An 18022-nucleotide genomic window follows, 5' to 3' on the forward strand; every position below is an offset into this window, starting at 1 on the left:
CAACGTTTCTTGTAGAGCCCGTTTTGCCTAAACTAGAAATGATGTCATCAGAAGAAAATCCTTTGGCATTACCTCCCAAAAGCCTCCACCGCGCGTACACCCAGATAGGAGAGTCCCTGAGATAAAGTTCAGGCTTTAAACTGTTCTCTTCAGTGCCTTCTGTCTGAATGTGCCCTGCTCATTTCTCTTGCCATCCCCCGGGGACAACGATGACGTGGTCCTTTTCCAGCCTTATGTTTTTGCCACCAGCTCTGGTACCGCTCGGCATTAACAGTGCGGTTGACAAGAAGCCCAGCAGATTCAGGGTGAACCCGAATTCCGGTTTACACTGGGCAACTCAGACTTGCTGACTGACTCTTCACACTTCCATTTCTTAACTTACAAGAAGACCGTCGTGTTTGGGCTGACAGCCTGAGTTCATGGGTGATGTCTGTCTTCGGTGTGTGTTCCCTCAATGGAAAAATAAATCCTAATGAATCAGCCCTCTCTCTCCCCATGACTAGCTAAAATACCATTTTCAAACATTTCCTCTGGCAGTTAAATTATTATACCAATTCTATTTGTGCCGCCAGCACCGCAATGCTTTCTGAAATGCGTTCTCTACCAGCTTTTGGCAAAAGAAAGTTATAACTGCTTTTTGGAACTAATAATATCAAAATTAAATGTTTTTAAGAAAAGGCCTCAATAGAGCCCCCTCAAAAAATAGTTTGTTACAGAACAGTGATTCATTTAGATACAGCCAAGAAGGTGCCTCTAAAAAGAATGAGGTGTGAGTCATATGTCTCCAAAGAGTTTTAAAGAGATGGAAGAAAGGAAGGGAGGAAGGAGGCCAGAAGAGAATGAAAGAAGGGAGAAAAGGAAAGAAAAACTTCATTTTCTGTAGGAAGCTTTGGTTCCCTAGGGCTAGAGCGGATGTTCATAGCAAATATGAGGATGTTTGCTAGATGTTTCTAGGAGATTCTAGGTAATGCAAAGTGCATAATGGTTCAATAGTAACATACTGTCTTAGGCTGCTGTAACAAGTACCATAGGCTGGGTGACTAATAATCAGTAGAAATTTATTTTGCACGGTTTTGGAGGTGGGAAGTCTGAGATCAGGCCGGGCTCTGGAGCCCCCTTCCGGTTTTCAGACTGCTGACTTCTAATCCTGTTTACCTCCCCAAAGCCCCACCACCTAATACACTGCGCTGGGGAATAGGGTTTCGACATATGAACTGGCGAGTTCCTGAACAGTCAGTTCATAACACATGGGAAATTTCATGAGTTTATAATTTCATGAAGAATTATAGACTGGGGAGAGTATGTATTCTATTACAAAGAACACATTTGTTTCTTAAGTCATGTATGATTTCCTATGCCCAGGCCATGCTTCATTCTTGTTGCTTCATACATCTTAGTAAAACCATAACAAATTAGAGAGCCACCAAGATTCTCAAGGTCTTTGGCTTTCAATCTGGATTTCTGGAAACACTAGGATCCCACCAGGGGGCCACAAAGCTGCTGGGAGGCAGAGAGAGGGTGTTGGGAAGGTGGCCTGGGAGCCTCCCGGGTCAAGCAGAAGAGGGGAGCTTTGTCCGTTGTGAACACCATCTGCCCCTCATCCACAGGAGCCTGACATCCCTCTCATCTGCAGCAAGAAATTCGAAAAGTCACTCCGATTGACTTGTGCTTCACCCGGATGCCCATCAAAATGAAGATTTTTTTTGCAACTCCTCAACAGGTCCCGGAGCCAGACCTTCTCATTCGTGTTGAAGAAAAGGCACCTGTGATCAGTTATGTGCTCTGCCTTGTAGTGACATTCTATTTAACGGAACCATTTCTTCAGAGTCTGGGGCAGGGCAGTTTTTTTGGGGGTTTTGTTTTGTTTTGTTTTTTTAAAGATTTTATTTATTTATTTGACAGAGAGAGACACAGCGAGAGAGGGAACACAAGCAGGGGGAGTGGGAGAGGGAGACTTCCTGCCAAGCAGGGAGCCCGATGCGGGGCTCGATCCCAGGACCCTGGGATCATGCCCCGAGCCGAAGGCAGACGCTTAACGACTGAGCCACCCAGGCGCCCCTGGGGCAGGGCAGTTTTGTTCGAGAGAGAACCTAACTACAGGTGCTTGCTTTGAAGGAGCAGTTTCCTACCTTACAAGTTATGAACCATTGGAACGGGGACGCCTCCCCGAGAGAAGTAAATCAAATGATTCCCCCCCCACCTCTCAAATGAGGGCAAAGTCAGAACTAATGACAACATCGATTCCAGCCGTCATACTAGCTCCGTGTTGGCGAGGAGGAAAAGGGCTGGAGAAAGCATCGAACCCTGAGCTAAAACCCCCCCATGACTCAATGTTCTCTCCCAGGGAAACAAAATTCGTCAAATTCCTCTGCAGGCGCTGACATTCTTCTGATTCCTGGGAGGCTAATTTCTGTCACCTTCTGAGCACGGAAATTACTGTGACTCGTAATAATGCAAATGATTTAAAGAATCCTTATGTCTCACAGCCCGGTTTTCAGCTTTTATGGGCAGGAGAGCAGTAATTCATTTTTGACCTGTAAGTGACTTATTGCTCAGGAGTCTAGAAATTTCCCCCACTTCAGAAATTACCTGAAAAATAGTTTAATCTTTACTACCTACGATACCGTCTTTTGTCAAAGATGCTTTACTGTTAAAAAATGAGAGAGGAATGATGACCTGAAAAATAGCAAATTCCAAAGATATCCGGAACTGTAAGAACTCTGAGCTTCTGCATCCACAGCAGTAACCATCACAGAACAATAGCACCGCATACAGTCAAAATGCCATTTCCCTTCAGCCATCGGACTGCTTTGCGAGATGCTTTGAATCAGCCTGTGATGTGTTCGCAATTGAGAAATGTTACAGATAGAAATGTTTTTCATGTGTCCTATCGTGTCATCTGCCTGGCCCGTAGAAGGAGAGCCTCGGATACACAAGGTGAGCTCTCCCCAGAGTGCTGGGATGATGGGATTCACGCCCCGCACACCCGAGTCATAGAATACTGGAATCTGACTGTCCCTAGAATTCATCTGGGCTGCCCTATCCTCGTTCTACCAAAGGGACAACTGAATAAGTTGTGACCATCACACACTTAGGTTATTAAGAGTCTGGACAAGAACCCAGGCCTCTAACTAGCTAGCTCCGTGACTCCGAGCACGTTTTGTCATTTCTGTGTGCTTCAGGTTCTCATGTACGAGAGGGGGGACATAATATTCCCACTTTGCAAGGCTGGTATGAGGATTGAAGAAGTGAGTTTGTGTATAGCACTAAGCATAGCGTCTGGCTCAGAATGAATGCTCCATCCATCTAAACCACCACCATCATCTTCATCCTCTTATGTGACTGATGTGCCAGCTCCAGAAGCTGGAATAAACAGTCAAATGGCCTTGTGCTTAAGGACCCAGAGAACTCCTGAACCCGTAGGTTATAGAACGAAGGAGGAAATTCCCAAAATCAGTATTTCCATTGCTTTTCTCACCACCAGATGGTGAAGCTATGAACTGCATAACTGCAAATAATGAGTGCAGTTACCAAATTCCTAAAAGTAGGAAGTTATTGCCAACCCTCCTTTGGTCTCTTACATCACTGAGCACTCCTGTCTTGAATGGAAAACTCTAGAACAATGATTCTCCAGCTCTAGGGTAATCATTAATATCCAGGCTGGGAACTGGGCTCAGCCCCAGAGATGCTGATCCAGTAGGGAAGGCTCAGGGGTCCATATCTAACAAGCTCCTTGGGTAGTTCTGGAACCATTGATTCAGGTACTATAGTCAAGAAGCACTGCCTAGAACACGGAATCTGGGTCTATTTCTTTACCAAGGGGGGGCTACCATGGCGGCGGGTGCTGAGCAAATGCCCATGCAGAAAGCTGATTTAGAACCAGTGCCCACCTCAGCCCTCAGTTGTGCTCCTGCATCTCCCTCCTCCCCGCAACCCAAACAATCCCAAACCTCATTTTACAAAAATAAACCAAGAACAGCACCCACCTGGTTCCATCCCAGAAAATGGATTGGCTAGGAAGGAAGTACCACTTCCTTCTCTTCATTGTCTTTGTTGCCGTAGGTAATGGAGGAAGTAGGAAGTCCTCGACTACTTTGGAAGTCCTACCAATGCAAAGGAAGGGGAGTGGCTGTCCTCATGTCTGCTGCTGTCCTGGCCCCACAGCTATTCCAGAACTTCTGAAGACAGCTCATTCAGATATAATGTACCATCTGAATGTTTTCTGCATCATATATTGTTACACCAAAGAAATTAAGGTTGCCTTTGCCTCTAGGATCCCAGAAGTATCACACCCTTCACTGGTTTTGGTGGGAACCTACTTCGGAATCTTACCCAAGCAGACATGACCTTTCTTTCTGATCCTCCTGCCCCTGTGCCCTGACCCCAGCTAGTGGTATCTCCCTGAGTGGTCCCTGTGGTCCTTGTACCAGAATCACTATGGGAACTAATTTAAAATGCCAGTTGTCTGGTTCTATTCAACCTCCTGAATCAGAATCTCTGAGGGCGAGGCCTGAAAATCTGTAGTTTTTAACAAGCTCCTTCGGGAATATTCATGTGTACTGAAGTTCAAGACTTTTGTCCTAAGTGACCATGGTTTGCTTCTACCTTATTCACTCACCTCTCTGTAAATAAAGGTGTGATCAGACCGTCCATTTTCCCCGAAGCTTGGCAGAAGTTTTCCATCTCTCTCTTATGTTGTTTGCAGGTGACTCAGAAAAGGAGTTTACAGGGCGCCTGGGTGGCTCGGCTGGTTGGTCGTCTGCCTTCAGCTGGGATCATGATCCCAGGGTCCTGGGACCCAGCCCCGTGTTAGGCTCCCTGCTCAGCAGGGAGTCTGCTTCTCCCTCTCCCTCTGCCTGTCCTCCCACTTATGCTCCCTCTCTCTTCTCTCAAATAAATAAAATCTTAAAAAAAAAAAAAAAGCAAGAAAGAAAAGGAGTTTACTTGGGGTGCCTGGGTCATTCAGTCCGTTAGGCATCCGACTCTTGATTTCGGCTGCAGCCCTGATCTCAGGGTCTTGGGATGGAGCCCCTCCTCAGGCTCCAAGCTCAGCGTGGAGTCCGTTTGAGATGCTCTCTCTCCCTCTCCCTCTGCCCCTTTCCCCACTCGCGCTCTTGTGCACTCTCTGTCAAGTAAATAAATCTTAAAAAAAAAAAAAGAAAGAAAGAAAAAGAGTTTACTTGACTTGGTAAACAGCCTAGTGAAGGTTTTTTTCTTACGTATTGTTGTAGTACTTTATCTCCTGGACCAGGGTTGCTGCTCCTGGAGGGCAGAAGCTGCCTTGTAATCACCCACCCTTGCCCTACCTTGCCTATGCTCTTGGCACAGTGCGTGCAACCTAATAAGTATATTGCCTGATTGGACTGTCACGTCAACACTTGCCCCCAACAGTTTTCTCCTCAACATCCAGAAATGATCCAAGAGGAAGTAAATTTTGATGGTGAACACTTGACCCTCATAAACCCTTGTCTTCAAGCATTTTCTTGAGAAGGCTCATAAAGCTTCATCCACGCTTTTCACAGCCTGTGAAGTACAGATGGCCGCCCACCTCTTCCCGCCGTGCTCACACCTCTCCCTCCACACTTCCTGTACACGCATCCTAAGGGACTGATTTGTCCCAGTTTCTCGTTACCCCAAAGTTCTATTAAGGGAAACCTCCATCACCACTCTGGCACTCCCTGAAGTGTTGTTGTTGGTTTGTTTTTTGTTTTAATTCCTAGCATGCAGTACTTTCTTTCTCTAAAGTAACAGGGTCCAATCTTCTCCCCGTTTTACCTAAGTTGCTAAGACAAGGTTTTACCCATCTGACCATCCGGTAAATATCTGTTCACTTACCTGATCTTGCCACCTACCCCGCCAGCTCATTTCCAGATAGGTGAGGGAGGGTTCGGGGCTTGGATGCCCATGCCTGGATGGAATTGAAGGGCCTGCCATGCCCCCAGTCGAGCACTGAAGCTGTACTGTGCAGACCTGATTTATTAGGCATTCGGGAGCCACAAGGGCATATTGCTGGGCTACAGAGGAAACCCCAGACAGACCAGACAAGGCTAGTTTTACATCTCACCAATCGTTCTTGGGAGTTTTCCAGTGGTGGTTTGTGAAGAAAGAACCAGGCCCAAGGAGAGACATTCTTAGCCTGATTTTAATCATTAGTAGGGACTGCCTTTTTTTTTAGTTTTTGTAAGGGAGATTATGGTAAACACAAACATGGTGCAGTGTGAAATCCCATCAAGCCAAAACGAAATTCTGTTTGTTGGCAGAATTCTGTCTTGTGGAACCCAACAAATGGTGTTTGGGATGGGAGGGCAGTGACTTTTAAAAGTTGTAGAAGGTCTTGAAAAAAGGATTTTGAGTGATTAGCTTGTACCTTTGCCTTTGATTTACCGGTGTACGGGGGTTACTCAAGTGTGAGGTGAGCACGGTGATGGGTATTAAGGAGGGCACGTATAGCATGGAGCATTATATGCAAACAATGAATCATGGAACACTACACCAAAAACTAATGATGTACTGTATGGTGACTAACATAACAATAAAAAAATTATAATTAAAATAAATAAATAAACAGGGAAGTGCACTTTTGTGTAAATTAACTTCAGCTTATACCCTAGAGGACGTTAGCCTTCAATGACAGTGTCTACTCTGCAATCTACTTTCAAGAGGTCACTCTTAAGCATTATAAATATTGTTATCAAAGTCTACACTGTAGGGAATACTGGCTAGCATAAGAAATGTTAGAAATAATTCTCCATTGGAGAAATGAGTGTTGTGCAAGATGAGGTTGGCCAACAGGTCATGTGAACCAATGCCCTTGCTTAGATGGGCAGTAAATTCACTGAGTAAATTGGGAACCCACCCAAGGCCTAGTCCTTTGGTGAACTGTTTCTGTGTCACCTAGAATTCAACAACAAAAAAGGAAATGGGTAAAGTAATTGAATAGGCGTGCTAAAGAGGTTGCCCACCTGACCACAAAACATATGAAAAGATGCTCAACTTAATAGGCATCAAGGAAATGTTCATTAAGACCACTATGTACCCACCAGAAGGTTAAAATGAATATTGGCAAGAATATGAAGGAGCTGGGGCTCTCAAACCTTGATGAGGGTGGGGGAAATCAGGGCATCCACTTTGCTGAACATATAATATGTGAATCCTCACTTCCACACCTAAGTGTGGGTAGCCAAGAGAAATGTGTATATTTGTTCACCAAAGGACATGCACCAGAGTGTTTGTAGAAATGCTATTCATAATAGCCCCAAGCCGGAAATGACCCAAATATGTATTAACCGTAGAATTCCCTCTTCATCCCACCCTCCCAGCGCCCTCAGCTGGTGTCTGTTCCTTAAAATCACACAGGCTTAACAACTTGCTTGATTTACAAGTGGAATTTCCATTCAATTCCAAATGCCTTGCAGACCTCCTCTTGACATTCTTTAAAATCCCTTATACCCAATTATCAATGAAGCATGAAGGGATGAGCTGGAGCAGCCCAGAAATGGTGGGGAGAAGATGCCTGTTGAAAAAATTGCAAGCCCCAGAGAGAAGATGTTTCCTTATTCATTGCTATGTAGCAAACTGCCCCCAAATTAGTGGCTTAGACAACAATCATGGACGTTTCTCACAATTCTGTGGATCTACTGGGCTCAACTAGTGGTTGTCTGGCTCCACAAGGTACCCCCTGGTATACCTCAGGCTTGACTGGGGCTGGAATGCCCAAGATGGATTTGCCCAATATCTGAGGAGGCTGGAATGCTGGGGAGGGCTGGGACTCTCTCTCCAGCTCAATGGTCACACTTTTTATACAGTGACTCAGGGGTCCAGAGAAAGATAAAACTGCTAGGCTCCTTACCATCTAAGCCTACAACTAGTGCAGCATGACTTCCGCCACATATGATTGGTCAGGGCAAGTCTCAAGGTCATCCAAGATTCAAGGGGAAGGGAAATAGGCTTCACCTTTTACAGGGATGGGAGCATTTTGCTCAAAATCATCTTTGAAAAACGATTTACTACAGGCAACAAGAGTAAGGGAAGGCAGTCTGGATGGGAGCCTGGACTCAAGCCAAGCCTCCACCGCACGAGATCACCTGGCTTTTCAGTGCCTCAGTTTCCCCACCTATAACACAGAAAGCTTGGCCTAGAAAGCCGTGAAGTTCCTCTAGGCTCCAACAGTTGTGGTTCCATAGTCCACGTAAAGACTGACCCTCAAGTCTTCCATCATTGGAGCCCTATTTCCTTCCCCATAAGAATAGTCCATGAAGTCTCTTTTTTGTTTTTTGGGGTTTTTTTTTAAGATTTACTAATTTATTTTAGAGACAGAGAGCACGGGTGAGTGGGGGGAGGGGCAGGGAGCAAGGCAGAGAAGCAGACTCCCCACTGAGCAGGGATCCTGAGATCAACCCCCGTACACCGATCTGAACCCCCGTACACCGATCTGAGCCGAAACCTAGAGTCAGAGGCTTAACTGACTGAGCCACCCAGGTGCCCCACCATGAGGTCTGTTTTTGCCCTCTTTCCATCCCAATTAAAACTGGAAGGTCTTGTTTAAAAACACCCACAAACCCCTATGTAGTTTCAGCTCACACAAAGAGGCTTAAAATCCCCGAATCAAAAAGATGAAAAGTTTATGCAAGTCAAACTGATTCTCAGTGTATTGAGAAGAATGAATCAAGAGGGATGATTGTTTTGGGCAGGTGTTTGTCTGCCATTTGGGGAAATCTTCCAGAATATTTTAACGCATTTTTCTCAGCTTAAAAGTAATGAAAGAAAGAAAAAAAAGAAAAATAAATAAAAGTAATGAAAGATATAAAGCATTACAAAAAATTAAATCACCCAAATTATCACCATCTAGAAATAACCTGATTAAAAATTTTGTTTCTTTCCCTTTATGTTGTTTTTCTCTGTATATATACGTTTGTGGCAGACCTTGTCAGTCCTGGGGTCCGTCTCTTTCCCAAGGAACTCCAGTAAACCCTGGCCAGTCTAAGAGGAAATCCATTCCTCTTATAGATAATTGGTTTGAGAAGGGGGCTTGTAATAATTAGTGATGTATGATGGGAATTTTGCCAGGGAGTTTCTCGGAAAGATTCTCTGCTCTTAGAAAGATATACACAAGGCAGGAACACAACATTTTCTGGCTCTGGACATTTGTGTGTGAGCAGTTAATGCCCAACCTGTTGACAGGGCCAGAGCCAGAAAGGTGAAATGGTTTTGGTTCATAGATCCTTTGGAAAGCCACCCAACTAGCCACCCAATTAATCCCTGGGGCTACCCTACCTCCAGATTTCATGTTCTAAGAGATAATATATCCCCTTCATGTTAAGCCACCTCTATTTATGATTTGCTATTACTGGCAACCAAAAGCAAAATCTTCACTGCCACCATATATATATCGATATATAGATATATAGATAGATATAGATATATATATGATATATATATGAAAGATATATGCAGATATATATATATATATATCTGCACAAATGCATTTTAGAAAGTTTATTCCTTCATCCAACAAATATTTAACAAGGATACCCCATGCACTAGGCTTGAGTCATTCTGCAGACACACTTTGGCTCTGCATTTTTCCACTTTACATTTTCTCTAGTCATTAAAAACTCTTCGAATATGTAATTTTAATGGCTTAAATTTAATGACTGCCTTATTTAGGCATTTCCCTATTATCTGACATTTAAGTTGCTGAGGATTTTCATTATTAAAAGCAAAGACATGGTGAACATCAATGTACATAATGAGTCACATTTCTGAACTTTTTGGGGACATATTCCTAAAAACAAAACAAAACAAAAGAGAGAAAAAGATACAAGTATTTTTAAGATGCCTGAGACATTTCCAAATCACTTTCTAGACAGTTTATGCCAATTTATATGTCCCCAAACAGCGTTTGAGATTTTCTGCTGCATCTGAGCACACTCTTATAATAGATATTTTAAAAAAAAATGTTTCTAGGGGCGCCTGGGTCGCTCAGTCTGGTCATGATCCCGGGGTCCTGGGATCGAGCCCCACTTTGGGCTCTCTGCTCAGCGGGGAGTCTGCTTCTCCCTCTTCCTCTGCCCCTCCACCCACTTGTGCTCACTCTCTCTCTCGCTCTCTCTCTCAAATAAATAAATAAAATCTTTTTAAAAAAGTGTTTCTAGAAAGAATTGTGATTGAAGTCTACAGGACACATTGACCCAACAAATCAATGGCATAAAAAATGGGAGGGAAGGCTCTCAATGAATAAAAGAGACTTAAAAGATACATGGCTTGGACCTTGCCAGTGTCCTGAGTCATACAGATCTGTAGAAAGATATTTTTGAGAAATTTGAAATTGGCCAAGGCATTATTTGGTTTTAAGAAATTAGTGTTAGTTTTATTAGGTGTGACAATGTGGTTATGTTGGGAAAACCAAGTTCTTGTCAGTTACAGATGCATCCTTATTTTTTAAATTTATTTTTCAAGCCCCAGCATGGGACTTGAACTCACAACTGTGAGATCAAGACCTGAGCTGAGATCAAGAGTCAGACACTCGACTGACTGAGCCACGCAGGTGCCCCAGTGCATCCTTCTTAATGGATGCAATGGCATGATGTCTGGGATTTACTTTAAAATGCTCCAGCAAATAAAGGAGGTGGGGTGGGCTTAGGAGAACCAGGATTGGCAAAATGTTGACAATTGCTGAAAGTAGGAAATGAGGGTTTATTATAGCATTCTCTTACCTCTGTGTATGTTTGAAAATATCATCATGCAAAGCTTTTCAATGTTTTAACTTGATTAATTTTTTTTAAAAGAATGGTGGTCAACAGAATATACATAAAATGCTGGGAGACTGCAGGTCTGCTCTCCTCTCTTCATGGTCTAAATGAAAAGCTCTATTGGGGTTGACTAGGACCCTGGCAGTCTCTGGCCTCTTCGTTCCTGGCCTCAAGGACACCAGGGAGCCTGGTTTGGTCCCAGGAGCTGCCCTAGGGGTCACATTGAAACAGATCTGAAATGGTTCAAGGGAGCCAGAATGAAGCAGACTGCTGGGCAAGCTTCCTTGGAGTCCTGGGACTCCAAACCAAACTCATGAACCTTCGGTCCTCAGTCAGCTAGCCCATGTGCTCCCAGACTCAGGGGTTGGACCCAAATCAGATGACCTCAGGCTTGAAGCACAGGGAATAAATTATATACTGAAAAGCACCACCTGTGGCAATCAGTTTCATTTGTGTGCCTATGAAGTACACGGAGACCAAAATGCATGGGGTGTAGCCCATTTTTAAAACCGACTTAATTACATCACTTGTTGGGAGAGGCACACATACATTCAGAAACATGTGTTTTAGTAAATGAAAATTGTAGGGTTTCAGTCTCTGATGCAAGCCAATCCCCTGATTTGGGTACCAGATTGGGCAGCCACTCTGGTCTGGGTGTCTATGTAAAGCATGGAACTATAGATGCTTGGTTAATTTCCCTCCCTGGCTTCTACTCTTGCATATACCTGACAGTGGCTGACACTCACTTAGCGTGGTCAGGTGGAAAGAGTACAGGCCTGGGAGACAAATCTAGGTTCTAATTCTGGCTTTACACTTCTAGGCAAGTTACTTAGCTTCTGTAGTCTTCTTTTTCTCATCTGTCAAATGGGACTAGTGGACTAATACTAAACACCCAGCTCCCCAGCAAGAGTGCGAGGAGCCAGTGATACCTGGCAGAGGGCAGATCTTTGGTGACGCTTGTGTTCTTTTCCTCCACCAAGAGAGACCCCGAGGCTTCTTATTCCCAATCCCAGGCATCCCTAATGTTCAGTATTATGGGGCTCAAAAAAAGGAAAGGCTTTCTATGAATAAGCCCGTATTATGAGCTTCCACACTTTTAAGCTTTGAGTAGTAGAAGCTGTGGAAACACCTCTCCCTGCAGACCGTAGGACGCTGCCTCCCAGTGCTTTCCCTCACTACCACGTATGCCATTTGCAGTCATTTTTGCTGATTGAAAAAATGGCGGTGCCCAATCCAATACAGTAGGTAATTGAAACTCATGGTTTCTCTGTTCTTTTAATCAAATTGAATGTTTTAAAACCAAATAAACAAGATAGAATCTAGAAATTTTAAATCCCTGGGACATGTCCCCACATCAACTAGACGTGTCATTCATTGGAAAGGTCCGTTGACCGAGCTTGTCAGCTGGCTTTGGTCACACACCTATACATCACTCATTTCAAGTGAGGCGGCATTTGGGCCCCTGAAGCCGGAAAACTCCATTGTGCCTTTATTTTGGCCTTTGACTCTCTATGCCTTGTTTTGTAGACAGCGGTTTACTTGTCCCAGCCTGGATGCGAGGTTCCTTGAGGTCAAGAACCTTGTCCAGCTAATCATTGTGTGGCCCAAACGCTTAGTGAAGGCCCTTGAACTTCACAGGTGCTTAACAAATTATTGTTGGCAACTTCAGCTGAGAGCTATTCCTAACTGGCCCTGTTCTCCAAGACTAAAATGATTAAGTCACTTCTGGGATCAGAAAGGAAGATTTTGGAGAAGCAAAAGTTTGCGCATTTAAAACCTGTGCTACATGAGAAAGTTCTCCTCTGATTGTTGGCAAGAACCTCCCCGTCCCCCATCCCCCCTCCTTTGTTATTTCTGAGCTGTCCCCATTTTCAATGCCTTTATCCAGTTTCTGGAATATTGTTGGGTCAACAAAAGGTCCTGGATAAATGTTTCCTTTTTTTCTGCTTGTTGCCTCAGTTCTGTCTCCGATGAAGAGAGCCCTAAGACCCATTTGGCCTTACAGCTTTGGGGCAGGGGCTCCAGCTTTCATTGTTCATTTCTTAGTGCAGAAAGATTTGCAAACTTTACTGCTTCTGGGCATTCACTGAGCCAGAGGAGGTACCCCAACATCTATTCAACACCTTGGTTACCCCTCAGCGTTCTTTGGCCCAGGGAGAGAAAGACATTGCTCTCAGCTCAGTCATTAAACTCAGTAAGTTTTTTCTAAATTCTACACTCTTACAACCACCTCATTTCAACTTGAGCTTGGGGATTAGAATGAAAGATACTAACAAGAGAAACCACAGCAAAGACAAAGTATTTCTCTTTTTTTAAAAGATTTTTTTTATTTATTTGAGAGAGGCGGGAGTGGGGTGCGGTGGGAGCAAAGGGAGAGGGAGAGAGAGAATTTCAAGCAGACTCCACACTGAGCATGAAGCCCGACACAGGGCTTGATCTCATGACCCTGAAATCACAACCTGAGCTGAAACCAAGAGTCGGATGCTCAACCGACTGAGCCCCCATGTGCCCCAAGACAAAGTATTTCCTTACATAACGACGATATTTAATAAATGAAACCTGCAGTGCCAAGAGTTGCCGAGGGAATTCCCAGGGAGGAGATGAGGGTCTATTTTTCTCTCTACCGTTAGGGTCCATAACTGTAACTCCCAGTGAAACTATCTCCAGCCCCTCGATCCTTCCTTCCCACATCATCATCCTGTCCCAACCCGCTAAAAAGCTAGATTCACCATTTTCCTCCAGTGTCCTGGTTATAGGCTATTAACAGCCTACACTCATGTAGACCCTTGTGTGCTGCAGAAGGAAAATCAAATTGAAATGGAAAACCAGATGGTAACACAGTATGTGTAGCTAGGTGTTTGGGAAGGGTGGCCCCTTGGCTCTCTGCCCGAGGAGAGCAGGAGGCCATCACCCCAGAAGCCCACACATGGCCAGGTCTGCTCTGACCACTTCCCAGCCTGTGCTGGAGGCAGCCATGCGCCACTGTGGCAACAAAGAAAAGTATTGCCTTGGGGACAAGCAGGATGTCATCAGGAAAGAGGATAAGGGGGAGCCCTCAAGATCCCAATGATGGGGCCCAAGTTAGGAACCTGAACTTGATAATAAGAAAAAATGGAGACAAGAAGAATTGGTTTGAATGAAAAGCTGAACCCAGGGAGGCAGGCTCAGTACTTATTTTTTGAATGGTATTTGTATTCAGAGACTTTGATGCCCATCCCCTCAAATAGATCAGAATTCTCATGGTTACTGAATCATTTGCTTGGAAGGATTCCATGTCACTCGGGGTGGGCTGACCCCGGGCACCCCTCAGTGAAAAATACTGAGTGAATCACTGCTCCTTTCTTTTCCTTGGTGTTCTTAGTGATGCCTATTGTCCTGTAGTTGGTATTCTTAGCAACATGTCTGTGTGCATGGGTAGAAATGTCAAGAAGGTAGAAATTGTGAACAGTAAGAGATAAAGGCAAGAGAGACGTTTTCTATTTGATCAAACTATAAAAATCAACACCTCAGTTTTCACTCCCTAAATAGAAGGTATATGTTTGAAGAATTTTGTTTAAAAGATGAGAACATCTTGAACAAATTTCTCATTTCTACAGATGCTGGCATTGGCTGTTTCTCGGCCTGGAACACTACTATCAACACACACACACACACACACACACATACACACACACAAACGCACACGCACACACATACCTCTCCTTGCCTGCCTAACTCCTCTGTAGCTTTCAAGTATCCCTGCTTAGTCTTCCCAGAACCTCAAGTCTGAGATGGGTTCCCCTCTTGGCCATCCCCATAGGACACTGTCCTTCCTCCAGCACAACCCTTACACAATGTAGTAATCACCTCACTAGGCTAGAGCTCCATGAGGGCAGGGACCAGCTCTGGCTTTTTTACAGTTCAATCTTCAGTTCCTGCAATGGCACTGAATAAGTATTTATACAATAAATGAATTCTGATGAGTCTGTGTAAGCCTTTTCTCTGTATGAACCTTTGTCTGTCTGAACAGTGTCTGCTGCGTATGGTTGTTCAGGTTGTGCACTGTACAGGACATCTAGCCAAGTCCGGAGGGGAGGCCTGAAATCCAGCTCGCGTCCTCATCACCCAGCCATTTTTTTTTTTTTTGCTGCCTGTATCCACCTGGAGGAAGACATGCCTTTTTCTGATTTGCACAAGGGCACCATATGAGCTTTCAGCAATGCAGCTCTGAACAACACTTCATGTCTTCAAAAGGAAGTGAGAGTTCTCCCCCTAGTTCCTAGAAAGGCTAGGACTGAGCGCTCTTATGAAACTGTTTCTTCGCCTCCTTTGCCAGCCATCACAGCCAAGACCCTGACTGCATTCCCTCACTCTTCTCTCCTCTGATTTTTGTCTCCTGCAGGGTTTGGGATGACAACTCCAGCAACAGTAGGAGGAAAAATCTTTCTGATCTTTTATGGCCTCATTGGGTGTGCAAGCACCATCCTGTTCTTCAACCTCTTCCTGGAGCGCCTGATCACCGTCATTGCCTACATCATGAAGTCATGCCACCAGCGGCAGCTCCAGAGACGGGGGGCCCTGCCCCAGGAGAGCCTGAAGAACCCAGGCAGGTGCGAGGTGGATAGCTTGGCCGGCTGGAAGCCCTCCGTGTACTACGTGATGCTGATCCTCTGCGTGGCCTCCTTGCTCATCTCCTGCTGTGCCTCGGCCATGTACACCTCCATCGAAGGGTGGAGCTACTTCGACTCGCTCTACTTCTGCTTTGTGGCTTTCAGCACCATTGGCTTCGGGGACCTTGTCAGCAGCCAGAATGCCCAGTATGACAGCCAAGGTCTCTACCGCTTCGCCAACTTCATGTTCATCCTCATGGGCGTCTGCTGCATCTACTCCTTGTTCAATGTCATCTCCATCCTCATCAAACAGTCCGTGAACTGGATCCTGAGGAAAATGGAGGGGGGGTGCTGCCGACTATGCCAGAGGAGACTCCTGCGGTCACGGAGGAACGTGATCATGCCCGGCAATGTCCAGAACCAGTGCAGCATCTCCATAGACACAGATGGGGTGATAGACAGCGACACGGACGGGCGGCGGCTCTCGGGGGAGATGATCTCCATGAAGGACTTCTTGGCCGCCAATAAGGTCTCGCTGGCCATCCTCCAGAAGCAGCTGTCGGAGACGGCCAATGGCTGCCCACCCCAGGCCATCGTGCTGTCCCGGGACAATGAGTTCTCAGGCGGGGTGGGGGCCTTCGCGATCATGAACAACAGGCTGGCGGAGACCAGTGGGGACAGGTAGGAGCGAGAAGCGTACGCTGGGCGTGGAGACCGGGAGATGGACCACGAGGGCCTGGGTTGACTCTGGAGCTGTCCCGTCACCCTCTGCAGGCCCAGCCTTAGGAAAGCTCTTCTCCTCTAAGGTCTAAATCAGTCCTAAGAATGAATCACAAAAGCAGCCCAAGACATTGGCGCTATTTCTTGACCCACCTTCCTCCAGGGTTTTAACCGCCTAAGGGAGCGAGGGTTTGAGTAGGCCTCCATTTTCTGCTGCTCTGTTCTTCATTTGGAAATAAAAATCCCAAACGAAGATCCTCTTGTTCTGCCTGATGCCCTGATTCTGTGAATCCAGATTCACTGCCCGTCCCAGCCCCTTCAAACAAGCGGGGGGAATGTTTCACGCTACATCTGGGCCCTGGGCTTCCTTCAGAACAGACGTGTCCCTAATGCCACAGAGAGGGAAGTCACCTGTTTTGCTCTCTGTGTCTGCTTCTCTGCTTTTTGTTTCTCCTTTCTTTAATTTTTAAGATCCTAATGCCAGGCTAAGATGTCTGTGGGACCTCCGTGTGGTAAGGAAGCTAAAGTCAGCTTCAGGCCTTGAAACTGCTGCCAAGTAGTGGAGAGACTCACTTTTGTAATAAAAGAATATAGCATAACGTCCTCCCTCTGAATGGTCACAGAGACCATGTCATTTTTTTTTTTTTTAACCAGGGCTCAGGGCCCATTGCAGAGATAATGGCTGACTATTTATTAGAACTAAAAATTGAATAAATCCTCACTTTATTAACTAAGATTACATGAGTGCTCATTATGGACAGTGGGGCTGGGGCAGGGGGATGGCCTAATTAAATGGGCATTTATTGAGAAAAAGGAAACAGAGAATTAGAGAAAAAGGAAACAAGGAATTAACTCTCAGGGATATGAGCATCGTCTTGGATTCTTGGCTGGAGAAACATTCTAGGCCAGATAAGAAAATTTGGCTTCTCCTGTGTCATTTGTTTCGGTTTTGCCTTCTGGGGTTGTAACAAGTCTAGTTACATAACCTCCCAAGCCAGTAAAACATCCATGCTGGGAACAAGGGCTGTTGATCTTCTTCATATATTCAGGAGAGAACATTTTGAGGTTTGAGAGCAGCACTAATAAGAGATAGCTGTTGTTTTTATAAGATAAGGATGGTACACACAGCTATTTTAGAAACAATGAGGATGGTCAGGCATTGTAAAGAAAAGAAAGCAGAGAACTATGTCTAATGAAACGGAGATATTGAGAAGAAAGCATCAGAGCTGGGAGGACCTTGGGAACCATCCCATGCACCTGTCTTGTGTTCTAGACAAGGAGGAAACAGAGGCACGAAGGGACTGCTCCTTGTCTGAACTCTTCAGGCTGACAGCGAACAGCAAGGGGAAGCCAGGTGTCCTGACGGGGATGTCCGGGCTTGTCGCCCATGCTCCACACAGCTGCAGACTTCGGAACCTCCCTCCACTGCTCCTTCTTCAGCTGAGTTGCCTTTTCTTCCAGCTGGCAAACCCAAATATTTTCTTTATAATGCCAAAAGTACTCAAGAGCAGGGGTCCAATAAACAGCAACCCTGGGCTTTGAACGAAGGGCTGTGTGGCTCCAAAGTCAGAGATCTTCATGTCTTACCTTGTATCACTCTTAAAGGGAAGCCTTCTGGAGCTACTGCAAAGCCCTCATTAAGAACCTCTGATCGAGGGATGCCTGGGTGACTCAGTCGGTTAGGCGTCTGCCTTTGGCTCAGGTCATGATCTCTGGGATTGAGCCCCAAGTCAGGAGCCCGCTTCTCCCTCTGCCTGCCGCTCCCCCTGCTTGTGCTCTCTCTCTCCCTCTCTCTGATAAAGAAATAAATAAAGTCTTAAAAAAAAAAAAAAACCTCTGATCGCAAACCAAGCCCCCCCACCCCGCCCGGGCTCTACCCTGCTCGAAGCATCATGGGGATAGGGAGAGGAGCTGGGTCCCTGCCCTAGGAGCTGTCTTGAGCTCCACATTCCTGGTACAGGG

General features: G+C 45.5%; 1 protein-coding gene across 2 annotated transcripts in view; it reads left to right on the forward strand.

The window, feature by feature from the left end:
* Window positions 1-17641, forward strand: part of KCNK13 (potassium two pore domain channel subfamily K member 13) — a 97503-nt gene extending 79862 nt beyond the window's left edge. Inside the window, exons 2-3 of one of the 2 annotated variants that reach the window (XM_073894886.1) lie at window positions 15133-16021; window positions 17334-17641. In XM_073894886.1, the coding sequence (XP_073750987.1) occupies window positions 15133-16021; window positions 17334-17376 (932 nt within the window). In that variant the 3' untranslated portion in view covers window positions 17377-17641. Of the gene's footprint in view, window positions 1-15132; window positions 16771-17333 lie in introns of those variants that run through there. The other variant, XM_025870458.2, reaches the window with a different exon arrangement.
* The last annotated feature ends 381 nt before the right edge of the window (window positions 17642-18022 follow it).

Source organism: Callorhinus ursinus, unplaced genomic scaffold (assembly GCF_003265705.2).
Source record: "Callorhinus ursinus isolate GAN/ISIS: 27379988/994484 unplaced genomic scaffold, GSC_fseal_2.0 scaffold8, whole genome shotgun sequence".
NCBI lineage: Eukaryota > Metazoa > Chordata > Mammalia > Carnivora > Otariidae > Callorhinus > Callorhinus ursinus.